This window comes from Artibeus jamaicensis, unplaced genomic scaffold, assembly GCF_021234435.1.
Source record: "Artibeus jamaicensis isolate MK-2021 breed Jamaican fruit bat unplaced genomic scaffold, CSHL_Jam_final contig_354, whole genome shotgun sequence".
Classification (NCBI taxonomy): Eukaryota; Metazoa; Chordata; class Mammalia; order Chiroptera; family Phyllostomidae; genus Artibeus; species Artibeus jamaicensis.
The window spans coordinates 18671165-18688885 of record NW_026521803.1 but is presented as its reverse complement, the minus strand read 5'-3'; the positions used below and the strand labels follow the sequence as shown (position 1 = coordinate 18688885).

General features: G+C 40.5%; 1 protein-coding gene across 7 annotated transcripts in view; it reads right to left on the bottom strand.

The window, feature by feature from the left end:
* Positions 1–17721, bottom strand: part of DTNA (dystrobrevin alpha) — a 197861-nt gene that overhangs the window by 12158 nt on the left and 167982 nt on the right. For 5 of the 7 annotated variants that reach the window (XM_037154482.2, XM_037154480.2, XM_037154491.2 and 2 more), the window contains 4 exons: positions 15186–15282; positions 5120–5279; positions 2321–2410; positions 693–861 (listed from right to left, as the gene is read on the bottom strand). In XM_037154482.2, the coding sequence (XP_037010377.2) occupies positions 693–861; positions 2321–2410; positions 5120–5279; positions 15186–15282 (516 nt within the window). Of the gene's footprint in view, positions 1–692; positions 862–2320; positions 2411–5119; positions 5280–12166; positions 13359–15185; positions 15283–17721 lie in introns of those variants that run through there. The other 2 variants (XM_037154489.2, XM_053664259.1) reach the window with 1 other exon arrangement.

Genomic DNA, 17721 nt, shown 5'->3' with positions numbered 1-17721 from the left:
ATTTTCCCTTGTGCTCGATTCAGTCTCATGTTTTAATGAGATTTCATCTACAGTGACATGCTGTTCAGGCTTACGGCCTAGAAACTATAGGCTTTACCACACAGCCTACGTGCATACTAGGCTCTGCCATCTTGCTTCGTCTAAGTGCACTTTATGATGTTTGTACAATGATGAAATTGTGTAATGATGCATCACTTTCCAGAACATATCCCTGTTATGAAGTGGAGCATGGATGGACTTGTTTCAGTTCCTATTGCTTATGTGATGTTCATCCCAACCCGGACAGAGGCCTCTCTAGCATCATGGGGTCCTCCAAGTGGAACTACAGAAAATTCAGAAGATAGTATGACCTATCTCTTGAACTAGTCTGTGAGTCCTGGAAGGCTGGGAGTGGTATATATTTTTTTTATCGTATTTTGTATAAAATTAGCGCAGTACCTTGGGTGACAGTACAGTGCTAGTTACTGTGTCCAGTAAGTACTGGTTGGTTTTGGTTACGGATATTCTCTGGAAATTGTGAGGGGGGAAGTCCCAATGCCAAATTTAAATGTAGAGCCCATCTACTTCTTCTGGCAGAAAAGGAAGCTGCATCATCTCTTTTCAAAATAAAAAATGAAGCAAACACGTTCCTTGTTCCTACGCTCCCTGCAGTGTTCTGTTACTGAAAAATAGCCCAAGCAGAAGATACTCACACGTCACTGTGCATGGTGCTTGGGGTAGCTCTGCCGTGAATGTACCCGGGTTTCCGGGCATGGATTTGTGCGAGAAAAGCCTTTTCCGAGGTTGGTGATGGAACCAGATCCTCAAATTGAGTTCGTCCGAATTCAGAATCCACATTGCTCTCTGTTTCGCTCCCTACCTCTGTGAGGTAGAATAGACGAAATAAAGAATGACTTGTTAGAGTTTTTATGACTGGCAAATAAAAGGTTAGGCCTAGTGTAAATCAACCTGTGCTATATGACCATTAACCAGTTATTGTATGTAAGTCAAGTGTTTCTTTCAACTCCACATGAGAATTGAAACTTGACGTGAATTACTGTAAAATAGTTTTCTATACAGTACAGTCTCTTTTTTTGATCTCAGTAATGTAATGAGGAATCTTTATTGTCCTAATAATTGAAAACTCCTATTTTTGCTCCTTTACAGAATTTTTTATTAAATCTGTTACTTTTGTTTAATAACACTTTAATTTAGGAAAACAAACCTGAAGTATTACATTCACTTAGTGTTTCGAAGCATTATAAGAGTATTAGCTAACAATACTTGAGACTTCTACAATAACTTTTTTAGTCACCACTTGCTGGGGCAGCAGGTACATACCATTACCATGATATGTTAGCTACTGTCATTTTTATAGTATTTGGCAATCTTATCCTAAAATAGCAGCAACAATTTTCATTACTTTAATTCTTATTATAGAGGTTTTAAGACATTTAAATCCAGATTTATTTTAATTCTGAAGTTTTATTTCTTATAGTTGTTGTAATTCCAAGTACATGACCGCAGTCCTGCCAGGCAAACATCTTGCTAAGTGCACTTTAAGGAACAGATGAGCTGCATTAGAAACTGGGAAGATAGTTATTTGACTATTCACGCTGTTAAAGTTTTTAAAACTCTGTATAGTATTATTAGAATGAATGTACAATTTTGTGCTATTTATAATATGGGCACATCTTTCCTGAGAGATACTGCAAAGCTAATTGGCTGTTGATTCCTAATGAACAGAGTATAAATTAGCAAAAAAAAAATTTGACCTTATGAAATAACTTCTGTATAATGTCACTTTGGATTATCATTGATATTTTTTTTACAAATATTTTATTTATTTATCTTTAGAGGGGAAGGGAAGGAGAGAGGGAGAGAAACATCAATGTATGGTTGCCTTTCGTGCGTCCCCTGCTGGGAACTGGCCTGCAGGGAACTGGTCTGCAACCCAGGGATGTGCCCTGACTGGGAATCGAACAGCGATTGTCTGGTTCGCAGGCCGGAGCTCAATCCACTGAGCTACACCAGCCAGGGTGGATTATCATTGATATTAACAGTGACTATCTGGTTTCTTGTATTATAAGTCTATTTTAATATTTTTACCATTCTTTTCTAAATTATTAAACCTCCTGCAGTAAGCATATATTAATAGTCTTCTCATCATCAACTATAAACATTAGTGTAAAAATCTGAATATAGCAACAAAACACCACATAGATCTTTAAAAAGTCTTTTCATATTCGACAATGAGCAGGTCTCTAGCAGAGGCCCCTAGTACAACCCGTTTGGGTCCCTCTGCAGTGAGTAGATGAATAGGAGGGTACCAGGGACGCACCGGAATTCAGCTCTTTCACAAGAGAGGACATGGTGTTAGTGATGGAATCCGCTGCCACTAATAAGTCATTCCTTAAATTTCTTCTTGAACCTTAAGTGGAGAAGAAATGACAATAAGTAAAAAAAAAAAAAAATCAAAGCTCTTCCTTTTTCCAAAATGTTATGCTGTTTATCATTTCCATTGCCATTCTAAAGCAAGAAAACTTTCAGACTTCTCCTGTTTAGATGTGTTTTGGTTCATTTCCTTAAAAAAAAGTACATTGTGCTTAGGGCAGTGGCCTCTGATGTGGGAAGACACAGCAACCAATGGGGGTTCATGGAATTTATTGTCCAAATTGGGACAATTCTGCAAGTGAAAGGGGGAGGCTTAATAAGAAGACTGGGGGACAAGTAGTGATGGTAAACCAGCATGTGTGAACCAGCTCTTCTTGAGGATAACCCAGACCGATGAGTAGCCCACTTTCGGTGGGAGAGCTGCACCGTCCTGGCTGCTACTGTCATTCCAGCCATCCCCTGGTGGCTGAGCCCCCCAGACTCGGACCTCTCTCAACAAAGCCCTGTGTCCAGTCAGGTCTGCCAGAGGTCCTCTTCCCATTACAGGTTCCTTTTGGGAGTGGGAACCCTGTGCACTGAATGCCCCCGAATATGGGAAAAAGGAGAAGATACTCGCTCTGGCTGCCAAGACATGGACAAAGATGTGAGTCTGTCTGGTACCTTGAACTGGAACTTACATCATGTTTCTTACTTTTTTATTTTTTTAGATTTTAATTACTCATTTTTAGAGAGAGGGGAAGGGAAGGAGAGAGGGAGAGAAACATAGATGTGAGAAACGTCGATGGGTTGCCTCTTGTAAGCACCCGCTCTACCCCAACAGGACTGAACCTGCAACCCAGACATGCACCCAGACCAGGAGTCAAGCTGGCAACCTTTTGCTCTGTGGGACAATGCCCAGCCAACTCAGCCACACCGGTCAAGGCTAGGCCATGTTTCTTTATGGCAGAGAAAGATTAGGATGATGTTTCAGGCACACTCAGGGTTAAACGGGTATTTGTGGGCTGGCCTGGGAACCAGGCAAGGTTGAGATGGGACGGAGGGCTAACCATCATAATTTTGGAAAAAAAGACTCACGATTCCAAATACCTGACTTACAGATGAATTTATGCAGCACAAGCCCTTTGTAAACTAGGCCACATTTCATTCTGACATTTCTCATGAAGTAAAACTAAGTAACATAATAAATACACAAAAAATTAAAGAAATCAAAGTTAGATAAAACAGTACATATAAGAAAAAGTTCAATCTGATTTAAAATTTCCTTAAAGTAAGATTTAGAGAAAGGACATTTTTCTTTCTAAAAATTAAAAAGAAAGTTATTTTGTCTAACTTAAATTATTTTCTTTTTCAGAAGTAAAAGCACTATTATGAATCTTCCCTTTTCCCTCGTAACAGAAAGTGCTTCATCCTTGCCCGGTAAAATATAAGTGTTTGTCCCACACACACACCTGTGAGGAGTTTTTGTTTCCTTACATGTTTCTCTATCTGGATTTTACTGATATTAAAAAGGATTAAAAAAATGCTACACAAAAGGTGACATTCATTCAACTTTGTATTTCTACAGTGATTTGTGAGATGGAACATGTTTTCACATTGTTATTGGCAATTTATATTTCCTCTCCTGTCTGTTGAGGTCCTTTGCCTACTTTTATTTGGGGGATGTCTTTTGCTGATCTCTATATGCTTTATGTGTAACTGAAATTATGAAACTTAACTGCCACATATGTTGAGTAATGGGTTATTCAAGTCTAATTTTTTTGTGTGTTTTCACTCAGTTTATGTTTCTTTTTGACTTAGAACTAGTAGTCAAAAAGTGTTTCTCTTTACCTTGAATCTATATGTGAGGACATGGAAGGGTGCCACGACAAATTGCCAATTTAAAGAAAATGCAAATCACAGACCAAAATAAGCATGCACTTATTTGTGTGAAAATAAAGAGTATGTGTCTAAATGAACACACTTAAATGTATACATTAGTATACATAAGCAGAAAGTTGAGAAGGACCAAACCGTGAATAGTGTTTGCTTCTAAAAATGAGATAGGCGAGCTGAGGGTCTCCTGGAGGGTGTTTTCCCCAATTACCCCTACGGTTAAAAATAATGCTGAGAAAAAATTTAAAACGTGTTAAAATGTTTCTAGATGAGTAAGATCAATTGCCTCGGGACAAGTCCCCTTCCCGACCACCTTTGTGCATAAATGGAAGAGGCGGCCGGTGGGAGAACACTGGCCCCCCCCCCCCACTTCGTCCTCTCCCTGCACACTTTGCTCTGCTAACTACAGAGGCCTACAGGGGCAGCCCAGTCTGACCGCAGCAGTGACTGCTCTTCGGGGCGTCTGCAATGTGCCTAACTGTCCTCGATCCCCTCAGGCTAAAGAGCTGAACTGTTCGATCTCAATCTCCAGTTTGCCTTCAGGTAAAGAGAAGACAGCGGGAAATAAGATCTACCAGAATTTAAAAAATGGATTACTTTGATACGTTCCCTGAGATTTTAGTGAAAGGATTTCCCTTCCCTGAATGAGCAAAGACTCATAAAAAATGGGACCGGGCGACAGAAGCCACAGCAAGGTAAAATGGTGAGGTGAAGGTCAGATTAGCCTAGGGAGTTTCTAAAACCACGCCTGGGCCAGGCTCCGATGGAAGCCACGGAGTAACCTAGAATACCGGTGCCTTTAGACCACTTGACACACCGTGGTGACTTATTTGTCACATAAAAGCAGAACAGAACAGAAGATAAGGCCACTTACTTTGTGCAAACGCCTCCTGTACATCACCCCCTACCCCCGTGAGCGAGTCCTGAGGCGTGTGCGCCGGGGTGGAGCAGGCGGAGGCCGACCGCACGGGCATGGGGATGGGCCTGCTGACGGTGTGGCTGGGGGAGGAGCGAGGCGAGCCTGCCCCCTGGGTCTGGAGAGACAATGCAAGTCATCAATTTGTTTTCCCAAGAAAATGCCAAACGCCATTGTCCCCGAGGCCTCAGTCAAATGTTAAAAACAGTCACAATGAAATTTCAAAGCAGGAGGAAATCCCAGGTAATTTATTTAGGTCGTCCTAACACCCCACTTGCAGGTGCAGGTGATTTAGGACCTTAATATGCAGTATCTGGAGTTGTGGTTACATCTCGAAGCTAAGAATATTAGTAGAGCATTGTTCTATAATATATGAGATGTGTCCCGTGTAGTTATGAAGTCACTATTAAGCAGTGATAATTACAAGGTGTGTCTATTTTCTCCTTAAAGAAACTTCTATGTAGAAAAAAAAAGACAGGTAAAGATGAAGTTTTGAGTATAGATAAGGAGACGTTTTGGGGATGGATATGATCGTACACTTCCTAAATTTTCAACCTGTCCTGGCATCATCAGTAGAGGAAAATATATAGTTCAAATCATGCATATTATACTGTGCATATTAACTCTCAAATTAAAATAAAAGAAGATATAAATGGGTTTACAGCAAAAGTGGTCTTTGTCAAATTGTTCTGTGATGCAGGGATTCCATGGGGAAGAGAAAAAAAAGAACAGATTTTTGGCTACTATTTCCTTTTAGGAAATCCCTGTTTTAGTCTAGGAGAAAAGCAGTATTCCAGCAGGAAGCACAGTGGGATTAAAACGAGTAAAGGAAAGGTCAAAAACAACCACCAGCCATTTATCTCTGCATTACAGTCCTCAGCAGGAAACCATTCCGAGACTGCCACACCTTGAATTTCACCACTTGGTCTCTACAGTGAGGTCTCTTGGAAACATTTTCTCTCTTTAATAGTTAGTTGACAAAGGGAAGTCAGTCACTCCCAAATAAGAAAATGCAAGGAGAACCTCAGTGCATACACAACAGAGTACATGCTCACGCAGGCTCCATTTCAGACGTGGGTCTGGTCAGGCAGAGTTGGGGCTCTGGCACCACCCCATTCCAGCCCTGAGCCGTGCACCCTGAAAGCAGGGCTGGGGAATACTCGATGTACATCTGTGCTGTGGGTTCAGCAGCTTACAGTTAAAACACACAACATCAATCCTGTAAAGTGCCATGCTGTTAGCTTTCCAGGGCTCAGTAACACACATAAAAGTCAAATCTATAAATTGAGAAAAATCCAGGCTTACAAAACAAAGCATAACAGAACAGAAGACAGAAAATAACTCATGTGATGCCCAATGGGCTGAGGATTCCACTCGCTCACTCGCAACAGTACCTTGGAATGGTCTGTCCGGGCTCAGGGAAGAGAAGTTTGCCTGCTTGCGATGCTTTTGCAGCCTGCTTGCCCCAGCCTGCTTGGGACGGGTCTGGTTTCCCCAGCAAACTTTGGCAGCTCAATCTCATTACCACGGAACTTCTGCTTCTGAGCTACCCTGGCATCTCCCTCCTTCCCACACCAGTAACACATGACTTCAGGTCTGAGTCGTGCTTTGCCACAGATCGAGGGTTTCCAAGTACATCCTCACTGATTTCTCTCCACCACCACTGTGGTAGGTACCATGACTCTAAATGCACAGTTGTGGCTCCCAGTGCTCAGAGAGGCGAGGGCTGGTGTCTGAGCCCAGGTGCTCTGACTGCCCCAGGCTGCAGGGACCCGGACAGGGATGGCTAACAGAGGGTTCCTCAGAGGAGACAGATGTGGGTCACTTGCCCTGTGGGCTGCCCCACCTCTCCCCGGGAAGCCTTCTGAGGCAGGTGCATCAGTTTCTAGACAGGGCCCTCAGCAGGGCTCCTTGCCTTTCTCATTCATCTGTCCTCTACTAGGAACCAGTCACAGCAGGGGGTGGGGACTGACTGGAGAAGGGAAGCTGGACAGAAGGGTTGAAGGCTTCTAGAAGGCTTCTCTTGGCTACGCAGCAAGAGTTACTCTCTCAGCTCTGGGAAGCCAGGTCCCCTTTGGGGTAGGAGGTTCACAATAATAGTACAACTCCACTTTTTATGGGATTTACAAAATAAAGCACTTTTATGTACATTTTTTTGGGGTTTCATTTTCCCGATAGTGTTATGAATGATAGTAGCTTAAATTCAAATGGCAATTTGCACTTTATAAAGCACTTTACTCCCCATTATTTCACTGAATCCTCCTAACAAGCAATTGAGGTATATTATTCCCATGATCAGGTTAGCAAACTGAGGCTCAGAGGTAATAATTGGGTGACCCAAGGCCCCTGAGCTAGTGAGTGGCAGAGATAAAATAAATCCCCAGCCTTTAGCCTACAAGGCTGGGGCTTTCCTATCGAACCACCGTTGCTTCTCAGGATTGTGCGCACTTGTATCTGCAAATTTGAAATCCAAAAAGCAACACGTGTTCTTTCATAACTGATGTGAGGCTCTTTATATGGTATCTGCACAGTATTATTGCATTTCTAAAACCTGAAAGATTCTGAATTCTGGAACATTTCAGATGTGGGGCTGCGGGCCTGAACTTCAATATCCTGATGGCTCTACCGGGGCTGCTGTACACCAGCCTGCTTACCCTTGTCCACCAGGCTCTCCAGGACCGGACGCTGGTGAGGCCGCCCCCGCCCCTCTGGGCACTGCGCTGGCCTCTCTGCCCTTCCTGATGGTGAGTCCCATGCCTGTGGCCATGCTCTCCCCTTCTCCTCACACTGAGCGAGCTGCTGCTCATTGTGTTTTTCTGAGGCATTCCTATCCCGACCTCTCCCTGCTTAATGCCAGGTCTCCAAATCCAACTTTCCCCACTTCTTTCTGCCTGCTTCCTTTCTTCTAAACTTTAGGTGGTTCCGTGTTAAGAGAAAAAATAGTTGACCGTAGTTATGCATTAAGGGAAAAACAATGGACAGAATCTAAATGACACCAATGTATGAATGATTAATAGCCACAAGCTCTTAAATGAATCTCTAATTGGTGCCATTTCAGGCAGTCTGATTATGTAAAAAATTTTCGTGGAACATTCTGTGCCGAAGAAAAGATTTAGTGACATCTTTCCTGCACCTCATGACACCCAAGTCTTGTCCAGTTGTTACCTGGGCTTTTGGGAGGAGGTTCCTGGCTCCTTGGCCCCATCACTCTCTGTGAGGACTGCGGTTTGTTGCCCAGCACCTTTCTAGGACCTACTGCTGCTGGGAATGCCAGGGCTGGCCTTCCTCTCTGTTGTTCTTTTAGGACCACCGGGAAAGGGCAGGTGCCAGTTGTTGGCATTGGGGTAGATCAGCAGAGAAGATGTCACTGAGTTTTATTCTCACAGGGAGTGGCCTCCATAGAGTGGTAGCCTCTGGCCTGGTCAGGAAGCATGGTTGTCTGCTGACAACTTTAGAAGCATGAGCGTGAACAGCCTCTGTGAACATCCTTTCCTGGAAATTACTCGATGATTAATGGAGAAAAGACTTGAGGGACGATGGCCATGCAGATCAATATATAGATCTAAAATTCCTCAGAGGGGAGTTGATTTATGGAGGAAGGAAAACATACATCATACTTGGCAAATTTAAACTAGCTCTCTTTCTAGAGAATAAATGAAAAATTCATTTCTACACCCCATCCTCTGAGTCCACTCAACTTGCTGTTGTATCAATTTTTAGAAAGTCTGACAAGGTCCATAAATTTTCTTATTTTTTTCCAGGAAGCATTTTGGTTTCCACTCAGCACCAGGAAGAAGGGATACTAACTGCTGAAGCAGCAATGTCTGGAGAAACAGCATTGCCACGAGGCAGCCACGGGTGGCAGGACACAGCTCCTCCTCCCTCTCAGGTTTGGCTGAGAATACAGCCTAGTTAGGTCTGGTTTTAAAGATTCTCAGCAGCCTGGGAAGGCAGGGTAAAGCAGCGTTTGGCTGCCTTCAACCCTCTTTTCATCCTTTCACCCAATATGCATCCGCTGATTGTCATCACAAGGATTGTTGTGCACAGAGTGTTGGGAGGACACAGATGAGGTGATATGAATGATTCTGACTTGTCTGGAGGGGGGCATCACTGGACTTGGGTCTTAGTAGAGAGATTTCCAGGCAGAAAAGAGGAGGTATTGGGAGAAGAGAAGAGCATTCCAGGCTTTGCAGTATCATGAGCAAGATATCACTGAAATTTATTTATGACATGCGAGGGGTACCCCATGGCAGTTAGAGTTGGGAAGCCAGTATGGCTGAGCACCAGGTTCAGTGTGGGGAGTGGAGCAGAAGAAAGCTAGGGAAGGGGTGGAGCTAGGTTTGGGGGCTTCCCATGTCATAAAAGGGGCTTGACTTTACCCTGAACTGATATTACTTTTCTAGAACTAATTAACCAATCCCTAAAATTGAGAAAGACAGAGAGAGAGAGAGAGAGAGAGAGAATGACTCTGGGAGGGCATGTTTTTGAACACTAGATGTTAGCCCTTATATTGCAGTTGATTATGTATGATATGAATTCTCCGTAGCCCCATCCTCACATTTGATTGCTTCACTACTCCACAGAATCCCCATCAGAGCCCTGCCCAGGGTAGCTCAGTTGGCTAGCGTGTCCTGCCCATACACCAAGGCCCCAGACAGGACACATATGAGAATCAACCAATGAATGTATAAATAAGTGGAACAACAAATCTCTCTCTCTCTCAAATCAATAAATAAAAATTAAAAACAAGAATACCTACCAGAGAGGAAGAGCAAGTGAAACAGAGAAAGGTGAAATCTAAGCTGGAAAAACTGGTCATTTCTGGCTTGTTTGAATTCCATACCATATTGGGAAGAAGCAGGAACTTGAGTGACTGTGACTCCCAGAGTGAATTGAGCCATCAGTTGTAAAGAGAGAAGGGAATGGGAGCAGGAGATGCAATTTGCAATGACATTTGATTTTTTCTTCCCCTGATGAGACACTGTTAGTTAACTATAAGGAAGAGAAGGGAATGGGTGAATGTACGTGTGCATGTCAAGTATGAGTTGAATTAGAAAGTTCGCATGTACCTATGTGCGTGCATGTGCAATACACATACATTCATACTTATATCTGACACGCATGTGGTATTTTCCAAAGTGCTTGCACATCCATTATCTTTTAAAGTCCATTCAACAACCTGGTGAGTGATCTATTATCAGGATGTTTGAAATAAATTGCCAGGAAGTTAATTTACTTACTCAAGATCTTCTACTGTAGAAGAAGAGCTGGGAACACTATCATTCAAGTCTAACTCCAATAATCTTTCTAAGAAGTGATTATTGAGATATTACCTTCTGAACTCAAAGTTAGAATGCTTGGTTTTAGATTGGGACATGATATTTGGAACTGGAAGTATATGAGAAATTCTGGAACATACCATCATTGAAATTACACCCCAGTCACCTTCGTTATTAAACTTTTTATGAGTGTTCTTTTTATGGTGCTTTCAACAAATCTTAAATATACACAAAGAAGAAAGAGGGTAGGATAATTTTGATTCAAGTTTTGTAAAAAAATTTATTGCTTATCATATCATAATCATTATATTATATTACAGGCACTAATTTTTTTAAAATTCATGTTTTTTCCTCAAGGGGGAATAAATTCATGCATTACCTCTAATAAGAAACAGTGTAAGTAGGAATTATATATACCAGTGTAATAAAATACATCGAACCACACAGACTTATGATAAAGCAAGTAGAGGTTATTAAATCAAGCACAATTTGTTGTGTGCAGTGTCTTAAACCTGATTTTACAAAGGGAACATCTCCAAAGAGGAAAGGCTTGTAAATAAAAACATAATTTAGAAGCAGATGCCAGACTAAAACCTCTAAATATTCTCCTTATCATTTTATACCATGAGAATTCTATATATTTGGATGGCATTTGTTTATTTCCCCGTAGAACTGCCCCTGCAGGATTGAGACAGGTGGGTTCTGTCTTAATTTTGACTGAAGGTCAGTAGAAGAAGCAGCCATATGAAAGCTACTACCACATTTGTTCATAATATTTTTCAACACTCCTATAAAGCTCTGAGTGAAAACTTTGTTTTTACACTTTATGCCAACAGAATTTTGGTCCCCTGAGAACTAGGATTTCTGTTCTGATAAAACCCACCAATTATGTTTTTCTTTTCTGCGTCATTGCCAGAAAGCTCAGAATAGTACTCCTGCCCCTTATAATGAGCATATTTGCATTTTTTCTGTAGCATTTTTATTTTTTTCATTTTATGAAGTCATTGTTTATGTTATTTGCTGTAAGCTGCCTCGGGTCCCTTTTCAAAAGAGGCTTGAGTAGAAAAGCAAATAAATAAGACAGGTAAACTCTCCCCTGTCCAGACTATGCATCGCTGACATCTGGGTGTCAGCAGTAATGGCCTTTAAGTACCTCTGCAGCAGCACTCACTGCTGGCTGACCTTCAAAGATGCAGCAGCTGCTGAGGGCTCAGTGGGGAGGAGCAGGAAGGAAAGGAGGCAGTGACGATGCTGTTATGAGAGCTGCCATCGTTCGGCTCTCTGCCTCTACACTTTCCTGCTCCATGCATCCATTGTTTTATGAACTTCCTGGTCCACTGAGCCTTTCAAGAATGGATTGCCTGGGAAACGGTAGAGGAGTCCTGGAGGGAGGAAATGGATAAAGCAAGGCCGACTGATTACAGGACGATTTCCCTCTCTGTCCACTAGGAGGAGACCCTTATACTGGATCCTTATTTCCTCTTTTTATGCACATGCTAAGTAAGAGACAGGAAAGAAAAGAGGCTGTTGGCAAAGAGAAGTGCCACAGCGAGGCATTTTTCTCTCGCACGATCTAAGTGTGCTGGAAGTACCCAGCAATACCCTGTGCATGCATTTCTGGGCAACTGTGCAGGCTGTCACGGTGTGTCCTTTGCCCAGGGGCACTGTCTCTTACTAAAACTGCACTTTAGTTCTAGTAAAGTAATTTTTTTCACAAAATACAAAATAATGTAATACATTGTTTTTATTGTCTGACATTACAGATTAGTTTTACACTTCCTTTTTTTAAACAGACCAGGGGAATAAAGGGTAAAAACGTGTCCAGCATTTTGCAAACATTTTTTGTTACACACAAACACACACAATGAATAATAGGAAAGAGAATACAGAAGGATTTAAAGGTAGGTTGAAATTGGACAGGCTGTAGTTCTAATTGATCCATGGAAAGAATGTGAAACTTTTTCATAATACTAGCAGGTGGGATATATTGGCATACATAGCTTGATACATGCACTTGAAATTAAAGCTGCTTTTATTTTGCTTTCATTTAACTGTTATTATTTTTCAGTACACTGCTCTGTCTGGTGGCTTCTGAACTTGACCACAGAGTTAGAGAGAGGATTTCAGTTTAGGCCACAATCAGAGTCAAAATGTCTCTATTTTTAGAGATGTATGTGAGGGCCTTGTAAAATCCCAGAGCAGAAGGCTTCTCAGTGATAAGAGAAAGGCTGAAAGTTACCTATTCTTTTGAGATTATGGTCAATCAGTGGTAGGGATTCTGCTTGGGAAGAAGTAAACAATGGGAAGTGAAAAATTACTGAGTACAGTCTTCATAAGGTTGAGCACATTTTGGTGAGCAGTGGGGAATTGGTGCTTAATAATTTTATAATAAGAAGAGATGTAATTAGCTAACTTTTATAAAAAGAGGTTCCACACCTTTTCAGTAAAATGGAAACTGAACCGATATTCACACCATTAGAGGATGATGAGGTTAGCTTCTGCTGAGTATTGTGGGTTTCACCTAGTGTAACTTTAGTGACTGTGATAGGCATTTTTCTATTAAAAAAAGATCAACAACCCCCCAAAACATGAGACTGGTTTGAAATTGAGACCCCTGGAGATCTAAAAAAGTGTCCAACAAATGACAATTTGTTCCCTCTTCTCAAAGACACAATAACTCATTTTTTGATGCCAACAGTAGCAATAGTTACAAAAATGCTAAATTTCATATGTTTCAGTTCAAGCACTACATTGAAAAGGAAGCAAATTAGTGTGATTTTTTTCTCTTTCCAAACTGAAGCATGAACATACATTAGAGGCAAAAGCAATGAGAAAAACAGCAGGACGGCAGGCCCCTCCACTGTTAGTTAAGACCTGCAGTAGGGAACATAACTTACTCCCTGTTTCAGTTCTTCTTCCTACAGAAAGATTGAATCAATAACAGTTAGATTACCCAGGGTTCCAATAAGAGCATGTATACAGTGTGTAGGGATGCAAGGTGGGGAAAACATCAACACAGCTTTGATGGCAGGCCAGGTCTCTTGACCTCAATGACTCCAGTTTGAAGTCTTTTTAGGTACTTAAAACTATGGACCCATCTCTTTTCTCCATGTCCAACCATCTTCGTCCACAGTCTCTCTGTCCTGGTGTTCGTACGTCCTGATACAACAGACTGCTCAGTTAGGCTAGGTCGATGCCCAGATGACTGGTGGTAAATAGACTCTATCCCAATGTTATGGGGATAGAATCTACTGGAATAGAAGCAGGGGGTGTTTTCAAAGCTTCCTGTCATTCAGTGAAAACAAAGATGGGGCTGACCTTCTTCATTTGGCATTTTGGAAAGGAAAGCAGAAAGAGCTTTTCTAGATCATCAAATGAGATAACAGGCCAGAAACAGCAACAGGTGGCTAATTATCCAGTCCTGTCGTAACATACAAAGTGCAACAAAAACCGAATTCTACACTGTACATGTCTAATACACTGGTAGTTGTGTGTAAAGATAAAGCATTTGCAACACTGATGGCAGGAAAGGTCAAGGAATAAAAAAGAGTAAAGAAAAAAAAAAGAAAAAACGTTAACTTATAGCAGGGCCTAGGTAGGTAGCTTTCAACACATACTTTGTTTAAAAAAAGGAAGAAAGAAAGGAATAAAGGGAGGGAGAAAAAAGAAGGAGAAGGAGCATGTGATGATGGAGAGGAGGAGGAGGAGAGAGAGAAAAGAAAAACACAGAAACAAAAAATGATGGCGTGTCAGGGTCATGAGCGGTCCATGAGCTGACAGTCAGGACATCATGTCTCAGGTGCTCTGCCCCAGGGACTCTGCCCCTGTTTTCTTATCAGAAGTTCTAGCCCCTGCCTTTGGGTGTCGCCGTCTCAGTCCACATGGTTTCATGCTTGTTTACATCAGGCAGGGTGACCACACAGCACTGATATGTCTACTGGGCTGACTATAGACATGTGGCCAGAGTTAGTCTACGTTTGACTTAGAATGTGATTTAGCGTATACTTAAAAAAGGAAAAAGGATTTATGAAAGGAAGTATGTCATTTCCCAAGAGGAGTAGTAATACATTAGAGCACTCTGCAGAGGACTCCTAGGGGCCTTAAACACTACCTTCAGAAAAGTAAGGAGAGAAATAAAAAATTTTTTTAAAAAAGCTCAACTTTCTGAAACTAAGTTTATTAGTAATTTATCAGGAACTTCTTTTGGGCCCAAGGGGTTAATATTTCTCAGGCAATAGGATAAGAAGAAAGAAAATAAGGGGACATTTTCAACTGCAGCTGCAACTGAGACCCATAGAATTTACATGACTTGCTGCCGAAGCCACACAAGCAAGATGAACAATTTGACTGAAATGAATAAAGTTACTCCTCTGAATGAAACGATGACCACCAAAGTTATTTAATGGCTGTATCTTTATTTTATGATTTAGACATTAACTTCTGTTCAATTTAGTCAGAATTGCTGAAAGCTTTAAAAGTAAAATATTTCTAAATAAGTCCAGTCTTGTTACTTTCAAGGACATAAGAAACTGAAGTAAGCCAGGAAGTTGTCCCATGAAGGTCCTCAGTAGTCTGGTTCCGGAAAGTGGATCAGAATAAGCCCTATAACTGCCTGCTATCATTTGATGCATCTAAGAAAAGTTCCTATATACAAATTTAGAGCCACGTTTTTGGGGAAATCACATATAGTAATTGCAAAAACTAATGTATATTGTGTGCAAAATCTTTTACAAATTCTTTCTTACCTTTAGTAGCTTCATGAGACCTTCTAACTGGACCATTAGCTCTCTCCGGCTCTCCTGGAGAGCAGACATTCTCTGTTCCAGCTCATCCTTGCGCTGTCTAAGAAAGAAGCCATTGTCATTAGAAGCAGCATTCAACTCACTGAGCTAAGCACATTTCCCAATCTTGTGGGGCTAGTGAACCTCCGGAAACAGGGAACCTCTGGGTGTTTGACATGGTTACTAGGCAGGGAAATGGCAAATGAATGAACAATTACAGCTTGAGGTGAATATTTATTTGTTAGAAGTCATACTAAAACAGAATTTAAATCCTTCAAACACTTTCCCCTTTCTGTCCTGGGTTAGCCATTGATGAAATCTTTTCTAGATGCTCCCCAGGTCGGGCCCCCTGTGCTGTGCCCTTGCGTATCCTCAAGACAACAAACAAAAACCAAACCATTGCTGAGAAACGCCAACCCCACAGATCCTCCAAGTCCAAGGACCCTTTGGTGAGTCTCACAGAAAACACTGATGGCCTTATTATTTAGAAATTAGATTCATCAAGGGACATTTTTCATCTCTTCCACCCTTCATGTGCTTTTCAGAGGTCAAACATTAATGGTGCACAGTTATTAGTCAATCTAATTTTTTTGTTTGGGCTTGGTTTCATAAAATGGAACAAGCCAGAATAAAGAAGTTCCCACACAATTATTTTAACTGAAAGTAATCTACAAGGTTAGTCTTTGTTTAATTTTGTTTTGTTTTGTAGACCCATTAAACTGTCAGCAAGAAAACCATGAAGGACAATCCACACTCTACCACTGATGTTGACACTAAGAAGTATCAAAAATACCTTTAAAAGGGGGGGAATAAATGAAACGGTATGAAGAAGCATATTAATGGTTCACATTTCTGAAGTATAGGTACACTTTTAAATCAATTTCAAATAGATTACTTCGTGACCATTAGTGAATAAGCAATATATACATTATTTTCTTGCTCCCAAAGCTTCTCTGTCTGAGCTTGAAATATTGGAACTTTTATTTTAGAAACGTGTAAATGTTTTAACCATACATGCATTAGTGTATAAATGGATGTGCCTAGTCTCAATGGCATAGGCACAATGTTAAGTGGAGCCATAGCAGGGACTCTGAAATGAAAAACTGACAATATAAAAACGTCACACTGAGTTAGGTCAATGGCTCATCCGACTGAAAGATATTTTGTGGGAGGACAGGTTATAGATATAAATGAGACATTTCTAATTCGCTTTCACATAGGCCTACTCTCTAATGAGTGATGGATTTAAAATTGATAAACATAACTCTTTTTGAATATATTTTCAGCTTTTATTGCCACTTAAGGCTTACTACCAAAGCAATCTTCTCTTTGATTTCCCTCATAATTGCCTCTTTTCTGAATCTTGTGGATAAGGAACATCATAATTTTATAGACTTTAATGGCATCTTATTTCAGTCTTTGTCTTCCTGGCCTACAGATTCTAATTTTGAAAGTCTTGCCTCATTAAAAAATATTCTTCAGTGACAAATTCATTAGCTGCTTTTTCTTTGACCTCGTCCACACACGGTGTTCCAAATACATCCAGCAGTAGGGCTTGGGTAGAAGGGTAAATCAGCCTTTTGATTTATTTCCAGTTCTCTTCTAGATACTGCTCTGTACTTTTTGGCCTTTTGGCCATAAAAGCACTTTGAGAAGAGGTTTGAAACAAAATTCTGACATTGTAGGCAAGTAATACTAAGAAAGACATCTAAAAACTATCAGAAAAAGCCAACTATTGTTACTTTAGAATTAATCACAACTTTAAAAAGTTATTTGTACATCTAACTTACAGTAGTCATCTTTCAAAACATGATAGTCTTTCATGCATTTGGTTAAATTCAATTAAAAAATGGTAATGTCTTTATTTAATCTTCTCTGTAAGTATTTACACCAGCGATTACCAAATGTGGCATAGCCTCTACTGTTCCAAGGGGAAAAGAGGAGGAAAGATGAAACAAGGACTAAGTCATGACTTTATTTTTACAGAGGTAAATATATTCATCTCTAAAGAAGTGTCTTTTATTTTGAAATCTTTTCGGATTATTTCTAGTTTTGCATGTGTGTTAAAAACCTACTTTCTTTTAGGACAATATGGAAATAATAGGCAAAATTTTAATACAAATTGCATAGTGGGCAATAAATATCAATATTAACTTTCCTGAGTTTAATGATAATACCATGGTTATATAAGATAACATTTTTCTTAGAAAATATACACATAAATACTTATGATGTCAGCAACTTACTGTCAAATCACTCATCAAAAATGCATATGTAATTTATATTCAAGTAGATACACACACACATATGGAAATAGAGAAGTATATGGCAAAATGTTTGCAATCTCTAGGTGAAACATAGAAGGCTTAATGTTTGTTCAAAATAAAAATTAAAATATATAAGTATATACTATCACTCATGAAACTGTCATGAAACTCATGACAAAAGATGATGGTACTCTTTTAAAATGTCACTATATAGTAGCACATAAAAGTACTCA